Below are 18,919 nucleotides of genomic sequence, written 5' to 3' on the forward strand. Positions count from 1 at the left end.
ATGGTTGGGTTTTGACAATACACACAACAGTTGGATAAACGAATCGGATATGTAACATTTGAATAAATGAATTTTTTGTAAGATCGTATGAGCCTCTTCATTTTATACCCGACACATAACAAGTATGCATCTTTATTTTTTAGACAATCGACAGACATTTGCACCGTTGTACAATTTTTTATATTTCGAAGCGTTATCATTCACTATCCTACAGCATAATATTTTATACATTATGGTACAGTTCTAAATTACAAATCTAAGGTGCAAGCTTGTAGCCCCACGGAAGTGTGACGGTTGTGTTTTGAAATACGATCCGCTTGTCGTCATTCCAGCTCAGTGCCACTTTCTGCTGTTCTACGGTGTATACCTCGTGCTTTCGACCAAATATTTAATGCTGATTTGTAGACAAATTTTCACGGTCCAAAACACATTCCAAATAATTGTTAAAAGTTTTTTTTCTCAACGCTGATCCTTTGACACTTTTGGCACGTTTATTGTCTTTCTCATCTTCCAAGACTCGGAATGCGTACAATTCAGCTCTCACTCTTACAAATTCCAGCATCATTTTTCCGTCATTTTGGTCTTTCATCAAGCCGAGAAATTTTTTGTTCGTTAGACGCATTCCATAATCCTTGTCAAGCGGATAATAAGACGTGTCGAATTTATGCGAGTCCTCCTTTATATGTTCGTATATGTCGGGGACGGTAAAATTGTGAATGAAACTGTCGGTATCCATATACAGTCCAACCTCCCAATAAGAAACCAAAAGCCCCCAAGGGAAAGAGTTTTTCGTATATATCGCATACCCCCACCTGGCGCGTGCTCCACGCTCAGTGACACTGTCCGTCTCTCTCACTCTTTTCCGCATGCAATCCTCTCAATAGGAAACACGCTCGAACAAGTTCCTACTTGTTATTCCCATCGCTCATGCAAAAATTTTTTTGACTGCGTGTGGACATTTATCTAGCGAATCTTTGTTTCACGTCTGAATTTCGATCATATAACTGTCTTAAAATGACCGAAACGTTGAAAAAGCGTAAGAGATCAGACTGCAGTGTACAAGTCGAAGAGAATGTTACAGAATCTCCGCCACAAAGTGATATTAATTCAAACAAAGAGGTTGCTGTGACCAAACGTAATCGATATACGTTTGAAGAAAAGAAGAAAATTTTGGAAGAGTGTAAAACCCTGAACTCTCGAGAACTCTGTGCGAAATACGGCTTGAATGAAAGTGTTCTCAGCAAATGTAGATCCAATGAGGAGATAATAAAGAATGCCGCCAAAACGAGCCATTCGAAAACATTGAAAAAAGTTTCAGAAACAAATGAACGTGACGCCGAATTATTCATGTGGCTTCTTGATTGTCGTTGCAAAGGCATTGCAGTTTCTGGACCAATGCTATGCCGACAAGCTCTCGTGATAAACTCTCGAATCGGCGGACCAGAAAATTTCAAAGCAAGCCACGGGTGGCTAGAGAAATGGAAGAAACGAACCCACATTAAAAATTTAAAAATCACCGGTAAGTATTATCACAGGTCACAGGTGATTGGAAATATAGGGGAGGAAAAAGATCGGAGCACCTAACAAAATATGTATAGTTTTGTGTTAGTAAAAACACCCTTTTACCTTATTTCCTCCTTTTTCCTCGTAATTAAGGAATATCTTTGTGTTTTACTCGAAATGTATTGCGAAAAATTGCGACTCTTGTATTTAGATTAGAAACCTGGCCTTTGTGAGGTTTATATGTTTCATTTTATGATTGTTTTTCGGGTTATTCAAAATGGAATTTTCATTATTCTACTTTTTACTTAATTTAGCTTTTTACTTGATTCTGAACTTTTTTTTACTCTCTTTGCTCCGCTTTCCATTGTAAACAATAATAGAATTATTTTTTTAATAAATGATCAAAAAAACTAGTAAATAGTTAAATAAAACTGTCCAATAAATGATGATATTTGTCTTATGGATTTTTAAGGGGAGAAACTATCAGCCGATGTGGAAGCAGCTGATGTGTATAAAGCAGAATTTGCTGAAATGGTGGCTACAAAAAAACTTGAAAGGTCCCAAGCTTTCAATATGGACGAGAGTGGGCTAGTGTATAAAAGTACCCCCAAGAGGACATTTGTTGCAGCTGATCAGGCACAAGCTGCTGGTGGGAAAAAACAGTTGGAACGGGTTACTATAGCCACGTGTTCTAATGCTGATGGCTCTTTCATGTTGCCTCTAATCTTGATTGGAAAATCAAAAAATCCACGCTGTCTGAGGAACGTGAATAAGGATGAATTGCCAGTTTGGTACCGCAGTCAGACAAACGCGTGGATAAATAAAGAGATTTTTGAGGAATGGTTCACAGATGTTTTTGTTCCAAAAGTTGAAAGTTTTCTCAACTCCAAGAACTTACCAAAGACGGCAGTAGTTCTCGTCGACAATTGTCGATCTCATCGATACGTAAAAATTAACGACATCGAAGTAAATTTTTTTCCGCCAAATGTCACCTCTCTGATTCAGCCTATGGACCAAGGCATTATCCAAACCGTCAAATTACATTACGAGATTAACCTCGTAAATGCAATCGTTGAGGCTCAAAATGAAAACGTGACGCTGATCGAGTTTTTGAAGACAATTGACGTGCACAAAGTGATTTTCTGGATTGCTGATGCATGGAAAAAGGTCAAACCCACAACGATGCAGAAATGCTGGAAAAACTTATGGCCCAAAGAAATCAGAGATGCGTCGACTCAAACGGACGAGGACTCTTTTATTATTGATAATCTCGATATGTCTGTAGGCACTGACGTCACCTTTAAATCGATAACTGCAGACGATCGAGACGTAACCGAGCTATTGAATCTCATGAAAAAAGTCGACGGATATGAAGAGGTAGGCGCAACAACGGTATTAAATGAGATTCAAAAAACCGAAAAACGTAACGTATTATTTCTTTTTGTTTCTTCTTTAAAATTGGCCATGAGCTATGCTCGTTATGCCATCGTCTAGTGAGTATAAACGTTTAATTTTATGTCCATATTATTTTATCCCATTAATCTAAAAGAAGAAACAGTCGATATTTCTGAGGATTAATCTTCGATGGCAGAGTTCGACTGCCTCGAAAATATTCGACCGTCAGCTGAGTACGTTGTAGAACAAAATGATACTCAACAAGACGAAAACGATTTTCATCACGTCTCGGAATCTTTTACTGTTTTATATGAAAATCTTTAAATGCCCTACTCTCTGTTTTTACGTTCCGCGCACAAAAATCTCGAGCTCGGAGTTTAAGTCGGAGTGGGGGAAGCGCTCGAGTGAGGAACTGGGGAAAGTTTCTTATTGCCGGGTTTCTTATTTGGAGGTCGGACTGTACATTAATTTTGATCGGTTGCCAAATTTCCGTTCAATATAATTACAATGAATATCGTAGATATATGTATGTTCTAGCTAGATCCATATGGAGAAACCTACATACAATGCTTTATTCAACTTGACTTTCGTCCTACTCATTTCGACGATAATTATATCTTTGTCGAAAACGATGCAGCTGTGAAAATTGGGTTTGGCTATAGTGGCTCCAGCACCGTATCTTCCATTACATTTCGTGATCAGCCTGAGATCTCCATACTCGCTAACATTTTCCATTGGTTCGCCGAAGACTGCGTTTTCCATCAGTTCGTAAAAATTTTTCTCGAATTCGTTGTGAGATTTTTCCCGCAAGCCGGTATTTAAATCCATGTATCTCTTGAGCCACGGGGTTTGTCTGAATTTAGGAACTCTGTGAATTTTGATTAATATTGGGCGTAATTGCAAGCATTGTTGTGAAACGCTGTAGTAAACAACGTAGTTTTTTTTGGAAAGTAGCGTGAGCGTCAGTTTCGGTTGTTTATTGTTCGAAATCGGAGGTATATAGTGCTTCGGACACAGTGGTGAATCCTTCTGAATTTCATGCAGTTCCTCAGAATACTCCAAATCCACCTCCAGTATGTAACCAAACTCCGCATCGTCCGAGATGGTAAGAACGTCGCATTGTACGAAGCATGATACCCATTCGAAGTAACTGTATGGCAGAGCAAAGCTCATAGCAGCACCGTACAAAGTATTAACGTCAAAGTACATGAGACAAGATTCTTCGACCTCAGGATCGAATTCCTCTCCCATGTACCCGTTGTTCGCCTCTGCGTATCTATTCGAGCACTGTGACACACCACCACGGATACCTTTTTCGATTAACATTACCATATCTAAGTCGGTGAGAAGCTCGAGCTCGATGTCGGTACACTTTAATATCGCATCAAACGACAGACCGGGCGCAGTGTAATGATGTAACGGATCCAGGCTGTACGTTGTCCAACAGCTTTGTCGAAAGTTTTGAAAAACGTCGGCTAGGAAAAAAAAACCTCTGACTGTAAATACAAGTCCGAATACTCTCCCAAAGTTTGAACGTTAAAAGTTTGCCAAACTTCACATACATGTGCATTGTGCATAGTCGTCGTCTGATATATCCCGATCATTTGATTTTGTTTCAAATTGTTGTTTGGATGGTAGACGTCTGTCCTCGAGTTTCTCCCAACTGTCTATGTATCCGCACGAAAACACTCCTTTTCTGGTCAATAACTGAAATTTATCTGAGCTACGATAAAATTTTCGTGTGATTGATTTTTGATCATCACCGAGATACGTTGCTAATTTCTCAAGACTACTGGGCATGAAACGGTACGAATCTACGAATCTAAACTTTACGTCTTCTTGACATATTTTGTAAAAGAAATGTACTTTTCTTTGTTCACGGGTAGAAGCTCAATTGTTCCCTCGAACGATGTAGCCAGTGCTTTGATCAGAAAATGTGAATCGTAACCCGACAGATTGTGGAATATCACTGAGATAGTGTGCGAATTTTGGTAATTTAGATTGCAACCTCGATGAGCAGCACCACGGTACTTTCCCGTGAAATGGTAGTAATCACGATGTTCCACGTCTGTGAGTGTAAACGGTTTTTCGCAAATGTGACACACTGTTGTTGAATGAAATTCGTTGATTTGATTGAATTTGAGCGGTTCCATCGTTACAACAGTTTTGAAATAAGCTTCTAACGAATGTGCGAATTCCGCCAACTCTTTCACAAACCATTGAATGCAAGTCTCTCCACGATTAATTTTAAATTTTGAAATTGAATCGTCAAACGCACAATGTAGATAATAAGCTATACTATACGGAAGATGCTTCTGATAAATTGTTCTTGTATCCATCTTTGGAACGTAGGTTCCAGTAAACATTCGAGATCCGCGTGAATGCAGAATGGAACGGTTCGAGCTTGAAATTTTCGAATTCCAGTATCTTTTCCTCCTCTATAGGTAGAATAACTTCGGTTTTGTTTAAATTCATGCAATCTACATTGTGCTTTGTCAAACACTTTTCAGAATGAAAGTGAGTCAAACATCTATCACATAACCAAGTACGACATTTGTGCTTAGAAATTCAAGATCTTGTTAATTGAGACACATTTCGAACACAAGTAAAATGAAAAATTAAATTTTTTTCATAATTTTCCATATCAACATCATTGTCGTCATCGTCAGTGATTTCAGTTCCTTTCGCCAAAAGATGAATTACAGGTTCATCAGACTTATTCTGACTCAGGTGAATCGGTACTATTTCACTTTTTTCCGATCACCTTGGTCTATACCATAAACGTTGATTGAAAGGCCGTTAAGCTTCTCAAATTTTGAAATGGTGTTCTTGTCTAGAGACATAGGAAACTTCATACCATCATACCGTAGCACTGAGCTGAAATGCGGATACGAGCTGGTCGCGTTGGGATTGTTGTTGTCGGCTGGGAACAGAGCTGCGGTGACCGACCAAAGAAAGCAATACGAGTCGCTGTTTCGGATGTTGACCACAGCCTTCTTCTCTTGAATATCTTTGGGTAGTGTATGTGAAGACACCGCCTCGTAATGGTACGTACTTGTTGATGTTGACGGTAAGATTTATAATTTCAAGTAACGACCAGCCGGAATCCTTCTCCTGGAAATCTTTCACCTTTTTCAACAAACGCTCTGTCGCGTTTTCGATGAACCATTCGTTGATATACGTTGTCTGGAGGATGATTTAATTTCTCGTATTAAAAAATTTGATCACTCCCACCGTGCGATCATCTTTTCTAACTTCAAATTTACAAGCCAGAATAACGTTGGCTTTCAAGCTCCTGTCTTTTTTCAAAGCGTTTTTCAGTCTTGTCACAGCTAGTACCTTTGCGTCGTCTGGAAATCTCTTTACATCTTTTTGCTTCAAATTGACCATGGATTCAGTTCGAATTCTCCCCTTGAAAGCTGATTCCAAATCTTCCCAGTGAACTCGATCGTTTCTTCTTACTTTCCGCGTACCTCCGCCCTTTTTCTGAAAACATTTGAATTTTTCCGCAAGCGCTTTCAAAAGTCCGATCGTTGTGATAATTCTCATCTTTTTTCCAATCGATGAAGCCTTTCGCAAAATTTTGTTCAGAAGCCGAATATTTTGACTTCCAACTTCCATCCATTTCTGAATCTCTGCTGTTGATGGTGATTTGTCCAAGATTTTGTACGCCGATTCCATAATACCGATCAATCTCAAACACTCCGAGGATTCCATCTTGAGCTTTGTCCTCACGTATACTTGACAAGTTGTGACTTCATGATCGCTTGCAGTAATAAGCGTCCTTTTTATAGGGCAGATGTACGCATGTTTGTGTCAGTGCGCGCACCTTTTAGCATCCCTAGAGCGATAGTAACCCAACACCGCAGATCCATGGCTCTGAATGGACCGCGGCTATCAGTCGACCTTGCACTCTGGTCTTGACTGAACCCGTTTAAAATTCATCGTTGAGTTCACATGACAGTTACAAGCCAAAAAATGTCACGTGGTTGATATCAAACCGATATCCGAGTAAGTGAAAAACAATTCTCAGAACCATTAATTTTGGAATGTTGCGTGGTTGATAACGTGGGAAAGGAATGTGAGGTGGTTGATGTTACACGTCAGCGATATCCGAGTGGATGAAAAACAGTTCTCTGAAATATTCATTTAGAATGTCACGTGGTTGATAACGTGGGAAAAGAATGTGGGGGTGGTTGATGTAACACATCAGCAGTCCTATCGTGGGAAAAGAATGCGGGACGTTAAAAAAGTTCTTGCCCTCGCTGCACCCTCTACCGTTTGCAGACGAGCACTACATAAAAACTTTGACCTTCGGTCGGTAAGATTGTCAGTAAAACAGCACGATTTTGACCTTTGACCGATAAGAATTGTTGGTAAAGCAGTGCGATTTTCACCGTCGACCGATACAACTGTCGGTAAGGTGGCATGGTTTTGACCTCAAGTCGGTACGGCAGACTGTGACGTCATCGCGGAAAAGCGTTTGAGTCTGGGGAGAATTTCGGTAAGTGTCGGTAATAGGAATCTGATAGTAGAACCCCTATTGCTATACTACTCTCACCAATACTAAACAATTCCAAATTTGTTTCAAGAGATCTGATCTAGAAGGTACAAATTCAATTCAGATTGCGACAGTAAATAAACAAAATGTACAGCATATATGATTTGTGATTACAACTTTTTTTTTGTATGTATACACAAAAGTGTACAATAATATGAAGGAATATAATAAATGTGACGTGATTCAAAACTCAATTTTCATATTTAAATACTCAATAACAAACATATCACATAATCGAGATCACATCTTATTCCCTCTCCATCTTATTTTACATTTTTGTAATATTATTGTCTTAAGCTTGTTCTTTCGGTTCGCCATCAGTATCCTGAATTGACGTGCAACTATTGTGAGTCATGTTATTGAAATAAGCCAACTTTATGTCCAGTCACATTTTTATTGTGTATTCGTTGTTTATTTCGACTTCTATAATCTTAAAGCTTTTGTCAGATGATGCGTAAATCATGAGATCAGCGTAGTTCACGTTCAAAATTGTCATACCCAACTGCACTTGCGCATAGTATGCATGTTTTTTCTTCATTATTATTTTATCCGTTTCGATATTTAGCCAGGGTATTTTTTTCGAGAGTTCTCTAATACTCAGCGTTGTGCCTCGATATGGGCATTCAATTTCTAACAATTTCTCCACCTGATATTTCTTTAATATTATTCCATCAGGACTGTACGCGAGCCAGCGATTCGATCTGCAGACAATCAGGCCGCATTTCACCACTGTATTTGTGGTTGATTCTTCGTACGGTTTTTTAAAAATCGGTTCACTTAGAACACCGTGTTTTGTATACTTATTCGTAAAACTTTTTGGATGAAAGTATTTCATGGATTTTTGTAACCAGTCTGGTTTTTTATTTTGGGCGTACGTATATATTTCGTAACAACGAGAGCCTGTGATTCGAAACTGTCGTTCGTTATTCCACGTAGAAAACGAACTTGCAGTCTCTTGGCAGATTGTCTCGACCCACAATGCGGCCAAAGGCCCCTTCATGCGGCCAAAAGTCGAAAAAAAAAGTTTTTAGTTGGGGATATTTTGTCATTGCGTTGGCTAAAGGAGTCCCCTAGGAGTCGGAAAACGTTCATAGTGAGGTCCCTTGCCTCAAATCCCCCCCATAATTTCAGTCTGAATATGTCCTTCGCCCGAACGCTACACGACGGTTAGGAAAGTGCGACTGGCAACGCGTCGGATGAACAGGCGTCAAATTTTTGTTTTTGAAGCAATTTGAACAAAACAAAATGGATTCTACAGCTGAAGGTGAGTAAAATAAGTGAAAAAAATTCTGAATATAAATTCCTGAATAGTACATTCTTAGAAGGAGATATGTAAGGACTATTTTTTGGTTATTTTTCTCGAATTGAATGGATTTGATTGAGTGAATACTTTTTTATCTTACTACATCTTGCTCTCTAAGTCATTTGAGGTTTTAGGTAAAAGTATTGTGTACTAATTAAAATCAATTTTAGCTGCACGTTGCTGCCCGTTCACTTTTTGTGTCCTGTATTACAAAAAAAACGTAAGATATTCGGTTTAACGATCACAGTAATACATGAAAAACAGAATGAAATAAAGCATAGAATTCAAAAACCAAAGTGAAAAACAAAGATAAAAGTGAGCCCTCGAAAGAAAATACATCCATACAGTAAAGCAAAAGAATATGAGAAAGAGAGAGGGGGTTATACGCAGCCACGATGTTGACACGCCAAAAGCTGGTAGTGGTACCTCAAATGACGGAAACACCGTTCGAGGTTTTTTTGAAAACTACAAAAAAGCTGCACAAATAACAGGAGTTGACGAAGATATTATATATCGTTTTTATATTATATTACAAACTATTGCATGTGGTCATGGTATTGATGATAACAATTTTTGGCAGTATGCAGTAAAATTAGCTAAAGACGTTGTACAACAATATCCCTCGTATTATATGCCCACATTGGTTCACAAACTTTTGATTCCTGGCCCCGAAATAATAAAACATTCGGTGTTACCGATCGGTCAAATGTCCGAAGATGCGCAGGAAGCCTGTGATAATTTTTTTAAGATCTACCGCATGAATTTCGCAAGAAAACATTATCGTCAAAAAACGTTGGAGAATGTTTTCAAACGATTTTTGATTGCGTCTGATCCACAAATCTCCAGCTGTCGGAGATTACCCATGAAACCACTAAAATCTTTATCTGAAGATTGTATTAATTTGTTAGCTCCTCCAACTGTAAATAATCAAACGGAACTATAATATTATGACAGTTCTTCGGCCTCAGAAACCGATACAGATATAGAAGATTGCAACTGTGACGAGATTAGCAATGCAAATTTTTTCATGTAATATTATTTTCTACACCTAACTTTTAAATATTTTATCCATTACGCTTCTGAACTCTTCATGTGTAATGTGATTCACTATGGTAAATGTCAATAAGAATATTGTCACGAGCGCCGCATATTTACTCAAAACTGTAATATATTACCGATTATAACAATTATCATTTTTCATATTATTATCTTTAGAGACAGGGAAGCATAGTTTAGTTAGTCTATACAAAATATTTTATTATAACCAGTTCGTGGAACAGCCAAGCGCAACGGCGTAGTTGGACAGCCAGCAACGTCAGCGTCTTCGCGCCCGCCGGATCCCGGGTGTAATCAACACCGGGATGAGGCGAGCGCGAAATCACGCGCTTCGAGGATGACCGTTGCGAGGCGAGTCTTTGTTCGAAATTGCAAACGTCAGCGAAAAACTCGCTCGCCGCCCGACGTTCCAAGGGGTGTCGGACGAGCGAGCGAAGCCAGTCCCGTTAGAGACAGGATCAAACCAACATCAACGGAAACAGGCTCCTTCAAAGCTGTCGAGTATAGAGTTATAAGTCTTGGGTCTTCGACGATTAGAGAGATCATTCCTTTAAATCTACACGCGGTGATCCAAGCGTCTCGCGTCGCGACGTTAGTCTTCGAAGTTAGACTTTAAGTGTAAAAAGTTGTGCCACGAACTTAATCAAGTTGTGTAGTCTTAATTGAACGTGAGTGTGAAAGCGTGAGCCGATCTGCGAATCGGGAGCTGAACCACCGAAGAGTAAGTGCGAGAAAGAGAGAGAGTAAACATTAAGATAAGGAATATTGTAAGCTTCCCCGTCTCCCATTTCTCTTGCTATCATCTATTTTCATTAAACATTTTGATTCTATACAAAACATTCCTAAATTAATATTGAAATCCTCCAATCCATTTCACACGGAACGCACTGTAGAGGACGTTCACCTCCGAATCCACCAAAATTTAAATATAAACCTCTGAGAGATCTAAGAGGGTTGAAGTCGTCGCGTGCGAGACCGCTCCGCACGTGACAATATAATAATTTTTTCAAAATTTTTTTCCTGTATAACATCGCCATATTGCACCCCGCCATTTTTAATTTGTTCATTCTCAATCACATACCCTAACAATCTCAAAACAAAGACTTCTAATCAATCGCCGAATTCATTTAATTTTTTATAAGTTTTTTCGTACGATATGGCGCCATACTAGGTCGGCCATCTTGAATTTGCTAATTTTGATGATGAATTCATAATCAGTGACCCCACAAACCCTCATATACCAATTTGTGGATCATTCTCTACATTTTTTGACTTTTGGCCGCATAAAGGGGCCTTTGGCCGCACTGTGCGTCGGTTCGTAGATATACGTGGACTGGATTAGACCTGGCAAGCTGATCTTGTTGATATGATAGCATACAGCTGGCACAACAATGGATACAAATACCTACTAACAATCATCGATATATTTTCCAAGTATGCGTGACCTGGCCCAGAGCCGTATATCTACACATCTGCACGTTGATCAAGGCAAAGAATTTTACAACAGCGAATTCAAAGCCTTCGTGAAGCAGCACAATATCAAAATGTATTCGACATTTAGCAACTTAAAGGCGTCGATATGCGAACGTTTTAATCGAACGTTGAAAAGTAAAATGTGGAAGCGGTGTACTCTCCAAGGATCTCACAAGTGAATTGATATTTTAGGTGAATTAATGAGGTCCTACTACAACACCAAGCATCGCACGATTTCGATGAAACCGGTGGATGTCAGCACGGACGATGAAAAACAACTGTATCGAAGTGAATACAAGCCTCGGCAAATCAAACGAAGTAAACGGACGCGGAAATTAAATGTAGATGATCGAGTTTGAATCAGCAAGTACAAGAACGTATTCGAAAAAGGCTATACATCCAATTGGACGACTGAAATATTCACCGTGAGTGAGGTGAAAAATACCAATCCACCCACCTACAAACTTGCCGAGTATCAAGATCATCCCATCGAAGGAGACTTCTACGAGGAGGAGCTGGATAAAGTAAAATACCCCAACGGCTACCTTGTGGAGCAAGTATTACGCAAACGGGGAAATCAATTCTATGCTAAGTGGTTGGGTTTTGATAGTTCGCACAATAGTTGGATAAATAAAACAGACATGTAGCATAATTTTTATCTATTTTCAGAATTACAATAAAAGATTTGAGTATAGAAATATTTCCATATTTATCATCTCTATACGCACATGTGCCTCTTTATTTCATACCGCATACATAACAAGTATGCACGATGATCAGGAAGGGAAAAAAAGTGCGATGAAAATGTCCGGGAAATCGGCTAATGCAGAAAGTTTCCATATCATCCGGACATTAAGGGGAGAAATCCCTTTAGAATTTTCAAAAAATCGATTTTTTTTTTTTACATATTTCGAAAGTATAATACCCCAAAAATATACTGACCCAAGGAAAACCCGAAATAATCAATATTTGCGGAGTTATCGCATATAGTGTAGAGCGGAGCGATACCGTGCGGTCAGGTAGCGAGTCGGGCGCTCGGATCGTTAGTGGTGGAGCAACCTTCACATCACAATGCTCCCTTAATTACCTTTTTTTTTGACCAGGCAAATGTTTCGAGAAATTTTATAAAGGGGACATTATAGATATATCCATATAGCGTGAAACGGTAGGTACGCGGAACGATACGTTGCCCAAAAAACAGATTCAGTTTCGGTTAAAATTTTGTCACGAACGGCCGAGTTTACCCAAGTAAAATGCCAAACTATCCGAAAGGAACGCGAGGCAATATAGCCCGAAAATGTGCTTTTCGAGAAAGAAGAAGGTCTGCTGTACGCGCCTGGCATCGCTGATTAATCGGTAAGTCACTACAATCACTAGTTTTCACATGTTGAAACTTTAAGCGCGATTATCGCGAAACAACATTTTCAAAAACTGCTCGTGTTGTAGCTCCGAAAGTTATCGACCGATTTCAATAAAGTTTTGGGAGATCACACTCAGTAATATTATCGGAAGGATGTACCTAAGGTTCGAAAGGTAGCGCGTGAATAAATACCTTTTCAGGGGTCAAGCATGTCGAAAAAAAGGTCGAAAATTCGACCCTTAGAATAAAAGGGGTCCCAAATTTTCAATTTTGCACTTTGTCATCATTTTTTAGGTACATCCTTCCCCTTAATATGTCAATGAACGAATAACACTTGTTAAATCTTTTTCAGATCAACAGCAAAAGAGTGACAACTGCAGCACTTTTCGATGTCACGGAAAACAGGCGTCCGAAGACTCTTAATAACGCCGCCATTTTGTGTATCATCGCACCAAAAAAAATTGTTTCTTACTTTGAATGCTTCAATAAAATTATGTTAAAATTTGAAAATTATTAGATAATTTTTTCCCCTCTAAAAAAATTATCGAAAAATACCTATTTTTCACGCTTCCAAAGGGATTTTTCCCCTTAAAAATTCGCAAAGTTCAAAATCCTATCAGATCCTTCTTCCGAATTATCAACAATTGTATATGTGTAAAAACGAATTCTCCGGAGCTTTAACTACGCATCGATCGTTCGAAGTTCCCAGCTCACCTATTCCATATCCATTTCATGCGGCAAACAACATTATTTAATTTGTTAAAAACAATTTACAAATGAAAATTTGATTTTCAGCGTGCAAAAATTGGAGAATTTTGAAAACTATCTCTCATCATAAATATATACGGGAATGAGAGACAGATAAGAATATTTAAATCAGGAATTCATTAATTGTTAAATAAACAACTCAGAAATTGTTCAAAAAAAATATTCCAATCTCAAAATTTTCATTTGAATATTATCAGGCTACAAAGGTAAATGGTTCTGCGGGTTCCGAAGCTCAATTCGAATATCTGTTTTGAAGATTTCCGATAGGTGGCGCATGATGGAAAAACGTCCCCTCGCATGCGAAAAACGACTTGAAATATACATAGCAACAACAGATAATGGGTGATGATCATATCATTTTGTTTTTCAAAATGAATCCCACTAGTAACTGCAACCATGAAGATAATAGAAAAAAATATTTGCCCCGTGTGGTGGAAAAATTGTAATCACCCATGAATCTTTTTTTGTCATGAATGACAACCTAGAAGAACTGATAAAACAGTTCTTATCGCTTCACTTTAATCAGAATGACGAGAAATATCCATTGTCAATCTGTGGATATTGTAGATTGATAATACGAGAATATGACAAGGAAATTTATAAAAGACAACTGCCATGTATACCTAATTACGCTGATATAATTTTACAACCCCATGACACGCTCTTCCGAAACCTGTAACTGTTAGATTTGTTCGATAGCTAGATTCCGAAGATTTGTCAAAACTCAAAAAGGAAGAGGCCATTTCAGAAATATTGTTAATAAAGTCGATGTATCCAAAAGTTATAAATCTCCTGAGAAAGTACCGTCCTCATGCGAAGGGATAACACCAAAAAAATCCTCAGATCATTTGCACCTATGCGGAAATATTTGCAGCGAATTGGCCGGGGTATAAGACATGAATGTAAGAATTCTCGAGACAATTTGATAGAGATTATTGAAAAGCTCGCGGAGAAAACCCAAGAGCAAGTTGCTACACATCTTACAAAGAAAAAATGTACATCTGAAGAAAGTGTGCGACAAGGGTCAAATGTTAATTTAACTATGTCTACGAGTGGACGGAAAACAAGATTAGCTGTTAATTCCTGCGCCGATCGAAAAGTTGCTTTTAAAGAAACCGGTTGGATGATTGACGGGTAACACTTGGTTGTTTAGGTAACCAGATGAGCACAATAACAAACTTTTTGAGAACCAGTCCAGGAAGATTTTCTGTTCCCAAGAATTATTTGAAACATACCTCAGAGCAATCGAAGGTGTTGGCGGACGTATACAAGGTAGACTCGTTTGAATTTAAATGTGTAGGTAAGGCGAATATATCTAAAGAACTTCGACCTGTTGTATTCGCAAATGCTGGAGAACTTCTCGAAGCAGTTATAGAGAACAGAAAACTGAAAGGAAATTTTCTAATCAAAGTTATCGCGGATGGAGGACAAGATTTTTTTTTAAATCAGTTTGACCATTCTCCCTGAAAATTGTTCTCTTGACAATTATAAGGACTACGGTCCCACTACAGTAGAAGGACCATCTTCATCATGCAGCGCAAATGGACTACGAAAGAGAAAAAGCTCTTCTTATCCTGCTAGAGGTGACAAGGTAACTAAACAAGGTAAACTGACTAGTGTGAATGAATTGATAATGCTGTGCTTAGTACTTCAGATCAAGGAATCTTACGAAAACATGAAGGTATTGTTTTAGTTGACTGGGATTATTGATATTGCATTCAAATTCGTCACAGACTTCAAACTTTTATTAATTATAAACGGCCAGCAAACTGCAACAGCAACCTATCCCTGTCTCTAGTGTTACATCTCATTAGAGAAATTGAGAGAGTCTTCAACATCTCAGAATGTCCTTAATACTGACTCCCACACAGGTTTGAGCGACGATTTTGGAGTAGAAGTCCGCCCAAACTTCAAGACATTTGGAAGCTTGAGAGCTGATTACACTTTCTTGTAGGAAAAAAAAGAAATTTAGTAAAGACTCTCATAGCACTGTCAATCCTCGTTGAAACGTATAATTTTGAAAAACTGGTAAATTCGAAAAATTAACGACGGAGCCAGGAATCGAACCTGGTATCTAGCGATGCTTTACCGGAGCCTTACTCCACTAGACCACCTAGCCGCCCTGACTCTGATGTCGTTAATTCCTCTCATCACCAGTAAGTTCAAATTTGTTTTCTTGTGCTGTGATAGTATGTGTGAATATATAAAGTGTTCTTCCTCTTCGAGCACAACTTGTAAGAATGTCTGTAAGTGTGTTTACATTTTGGAATCTTACGCTTCTGATGCGAAGCTCGTAAGACAGTCAATGACCGTCTGATATTGAAATGCGGATATGCATTATCAATATTAATATCAATCACGAGGCATTTTTCATTGTTAAAACGTATAATTTTGAAAAACTAGTAAATTCGAAAAATTAACGACGGAGCCAGGAATCGAATGCCTCGTGATTAATATTGATATTGATAATGCATATCCGCATTTCAATATTAGACGGTCATTGACTGTCTCACGAGCTTCGCATCAGAAGCGTAAGATTCCAGAATGTAAACACACTTACAGACATTCTTACAAGTTGTGCTCGAAGAGGAAGAACACTTTATATATTCACACATACTATTACAGCACAAGAAAACAAATTTGAACTTACTGGTGATGAGAGGAATTAACGACATCAGAGTCAGGGCGGCTAGGTGGTCTAGTGGAGTAAGGCTCCGGTAAAGCATCGCTAAATACCAGGTTCGATTCCTGGCTCCATCGTGAATTTTTCGAATTTACCAGTTTTTCAAAATTTTACGTTTCAACAATGAAAAATGCCTCGTGATTAATATTAATATTGATAATGCATATCCGCATTTCAATATCAGACGGTCATTGACTGTCTTACGAGCTCCGCATCAGAAGCGTAAGATTCCAAAATGTAAACACACTTACAGACATTCTTACAAGTTGTGCTCGAAGAGGAAGAACACTTCATATATTCACTGTCAATCCTCCTCTTATATCTGAAGAAGATTATACTTCTGTTCTGCAAAAATGCCCAATTCCCGAGTTTCCTCTATTACAAGGGTTCGGCAACCACCTCTCTTGGCAAGTATTGGTCAAACTGGTAGGCGAAGAAAAATCCCTGTTATGGCTTAAAAAATTACATCTACTTTCTGAAAATTATCACGGTAATGCATTCGAAGGAAACGCTTGTAGAAAGTTTCTAAAAGAAGCTGATAAACTGAACGATCCACAAATTTATAAAGATGTAGGTATTTTCAAAATAATACCTTGCATTGCTGCATTCAAAGTGATGATCAAGGATATAAATTGCAGTTTTACTTCTGGCCAAGATGGTCCCTTGGTTGGCGAACATGTGAAAGAATTGAGAAAGTCTTTGGATGGTATAGAAAACCTATCCCACACGTTGAAAATCCATGTCCTTCTCGATCATCTGGAAGAATGATTATCATTAATTGAAAATGATAAAGGTTTGGGATTCTGGTCCGAGCAAAGCGGAGAGGCTATCTATCACAATTTTCTGAAGTTCTGGGGCCGCTACAAGGTGGCAGACACCCATTCGCCATCCTACATATTCAACCAACTTATTAAAGGCTGTCACTGAGTTTTCTTCTCTGCACCTTTAAATACACATGTGGTGTATGTTTCTTCTTTTTATTATTTCTAAAAGTCCAATTTTCAACGATAATACAAAAATTAAAAAAAATTAAAAATCCAAAAAAAATTAAAAATATATATAAAAATTGTCACGTGCGGAGCGGTCTCGCACGCGACGACTTAACCCTCTAGGTAACCGTAGAGGTTTATTCTTTTTTTTTGGTGGGTCGGGAGGTGATCGTCCTCTACAGGACGATCCTTGTGAAATGGATTGGAGGATTTCAATATTCAAATTAGGAATGTTTTCTCTAGAACCAAACTGTTTAATGAAAAAGATAGCAAGAGAAATGGGAGACGGGAAAGCTTACAATGTTCTTTATCTTAATGTTTACTCTCTCTCTCTCGCACTTACTCTTCGGTGGTTCAGCTCCGAATTCGCAGAACGGCTCACGCTTTAACACTCACATTCAATTAAGACTACACAACTTGATTAAGTTCGTGGCACAGCTTTCTACTCTCAAAGTCTAGCTTTGAAAGGCTGACGTCGCGACGCGAGACGCTTCGAAAACCGCGTGTAGAATTAGAGGAATTCACTCTCTATTCGTCGGTGACTCTAAGACTGATAACTCTATACCCGACAGCTTTGAAGGAGCCTGTTTCCGTTGACGATGGTTTGATCCTTTTTCTAACGGGACTGACTTCGCTCGCTCGTCCGGCACCCCTTGGAGCGTCGGGCAGCGAGCGAGGTTTTTGCAGAATTCACAATTTTGGAATAAAGGTTTGCCTTGCGACGGTCATCCTTGAAGCGCGTGATCTCGCGCTCGCCTCATCCCGGTGTTGATTACACCCAGGATCTGGCGGGCGCGGAGACGCTGACGTTGCTGACCGTCAACTACGCCGTTGCGCTTTGGTTGTGCCACGAACTGTTTTATAATGAATATTTTATGAATTTACTAATGAATTTCAAGCTGTGCTTCCTCGTCTCTAAAGCGATATTAATAAATATTGACATGGTTATGATGATATATTCAGGTGTGAGTATGGTGCGCTCGTGACATCCCTTCCCCTTTTGGTGTCGATGCCCCCATCGACTCGGTGCGCCTGGCCGACGGTGACCCCGGCACTGGAGGGTTGGCTCACCCCTGACCGCATATTTTGATCGATCGGTTGTTACATGGTTTATACATCGCACATGCGCTCTTTTATAACCCACGCACACGTACGACACGTTTTGTTTTGGTCATTTCACTCACTTCGTTGTCACTTCGCCGCTGGCTCGTCGCTCGGTCGTCCTTGCGCCTCGCCAGCTGCGTCGTCTTCGTGAGCTTGTTCTTATTCGGATTGCCTTGGCGTCCTCAGGTGTCCTCAGATGGCCTCGGCGTCCTCGTCTTCTTCGGGCTCGGCTAATTCGGCTTGGGGGGTCGCGGGTGGAGTTCCGCCCGGCGATTCCTCCCACCGGATTAGGTCTTTCACGACCTCTGGTTCGCTTTGCAGAACATCTGCGAGGTTCACCGGAGAGTCTGGTGTCGCGGGCGGTGCTTCGCGGGCCGGCTCTTCCCAGGCGATCAAATCGCCTTCCTCTGGTGCGTCCTCCTCCGCGGGTCCGAGGAGCTGGTCCATTTCTCGCTGGAGTGAGAGCCAGCGCCCCAGGATGCGTGATCGCACCGTGGGAATCATGGCCTTGCTTAGCCTTCGAAAGTCTATCAGGAAGGGAGTCTCTTCTCCTTCCAGGATGACTATGTGGTCGGTTTGGATCCCTTTTTCCTTGGTGTCCCGCTTGGTCTGGACACCCCTCCTCTGTGCTGACAGTTGGACGGCGTCGGGACGTCGTCGTCTGCACGGGCGCATCGTTCTCCCGGGTCGTTGGGCTGGCCCCGTGGATGGCTCTCGGAGCCGC

The 18,919-nt window shown here is 39.7% G+C and overlaps 1 protein-coding gene across 1 annotated transcript; it reads left to right on the forward strand.

Annotated features, from left to right (window-relative positions):
• The first annotated feature begins 1,014 nt into the window (after window positions 1–1,014).
• LOC124293006 (jerky protein homolog-like) lies at window positions 1,015–15,373 on the forward strand. The gene is made up of 4 exons (XM_046731900.1): window positions 1,015–1,519; window positions 1,976–2,880; window positions 14,912–15,100; window positions 15,218–15,373. Exons 1-4 carry the CDS (start codon window positions 1,015–1,017, stop codon window positions 15,371–15,373), a joined length of 1,755 nt encoding a protein of 584 aa, XP_046587856.1.
• The last annotated feature ends 3,546 nt before the right edge of the window (window positions 15,374–18,919 follow it).

Source organism: Neodiprion lecontei, chromosome 2, assembly GCF_021901455.1.
Source record: "Neodiprion lecontei isolate iyNeoLeco1 chromosome 2, iyNeoLeco1.1, whole genome shotgun sequence".
NCBI classification, from domain to species: domain Eukaryota; kingdom Metazoa; phylum Arthropoda; class Insecta; order Hymenoptera; family Diprionidae; genus Neodiprion; species Neodiprion lecontei.

Bases quoted from the DNA above. Each gene is read 5' to 3' on its own strand.
- LOC124293006 (XM_046731900.1), top strand. From the start codon at position 1,015: ATGACCGAAACGTTGAAAAAGCGTAAGAGATCAGACTGCAGTGTACAA. The intron at 2,881-14,911 runs GTAGGCGCAACA...GACAATTATAAG, and splicing joins AAGTCGACGGATATGAAGAG to GACTACGGTCCCACTACAGT. The intron at 15,101-15,217 runs GTATTGTTTTAG...CCCTGTCTCTAG, and splicing joins AATCTTACGAAAACATGAAG to TGTTACATCTCATTAGAGAA.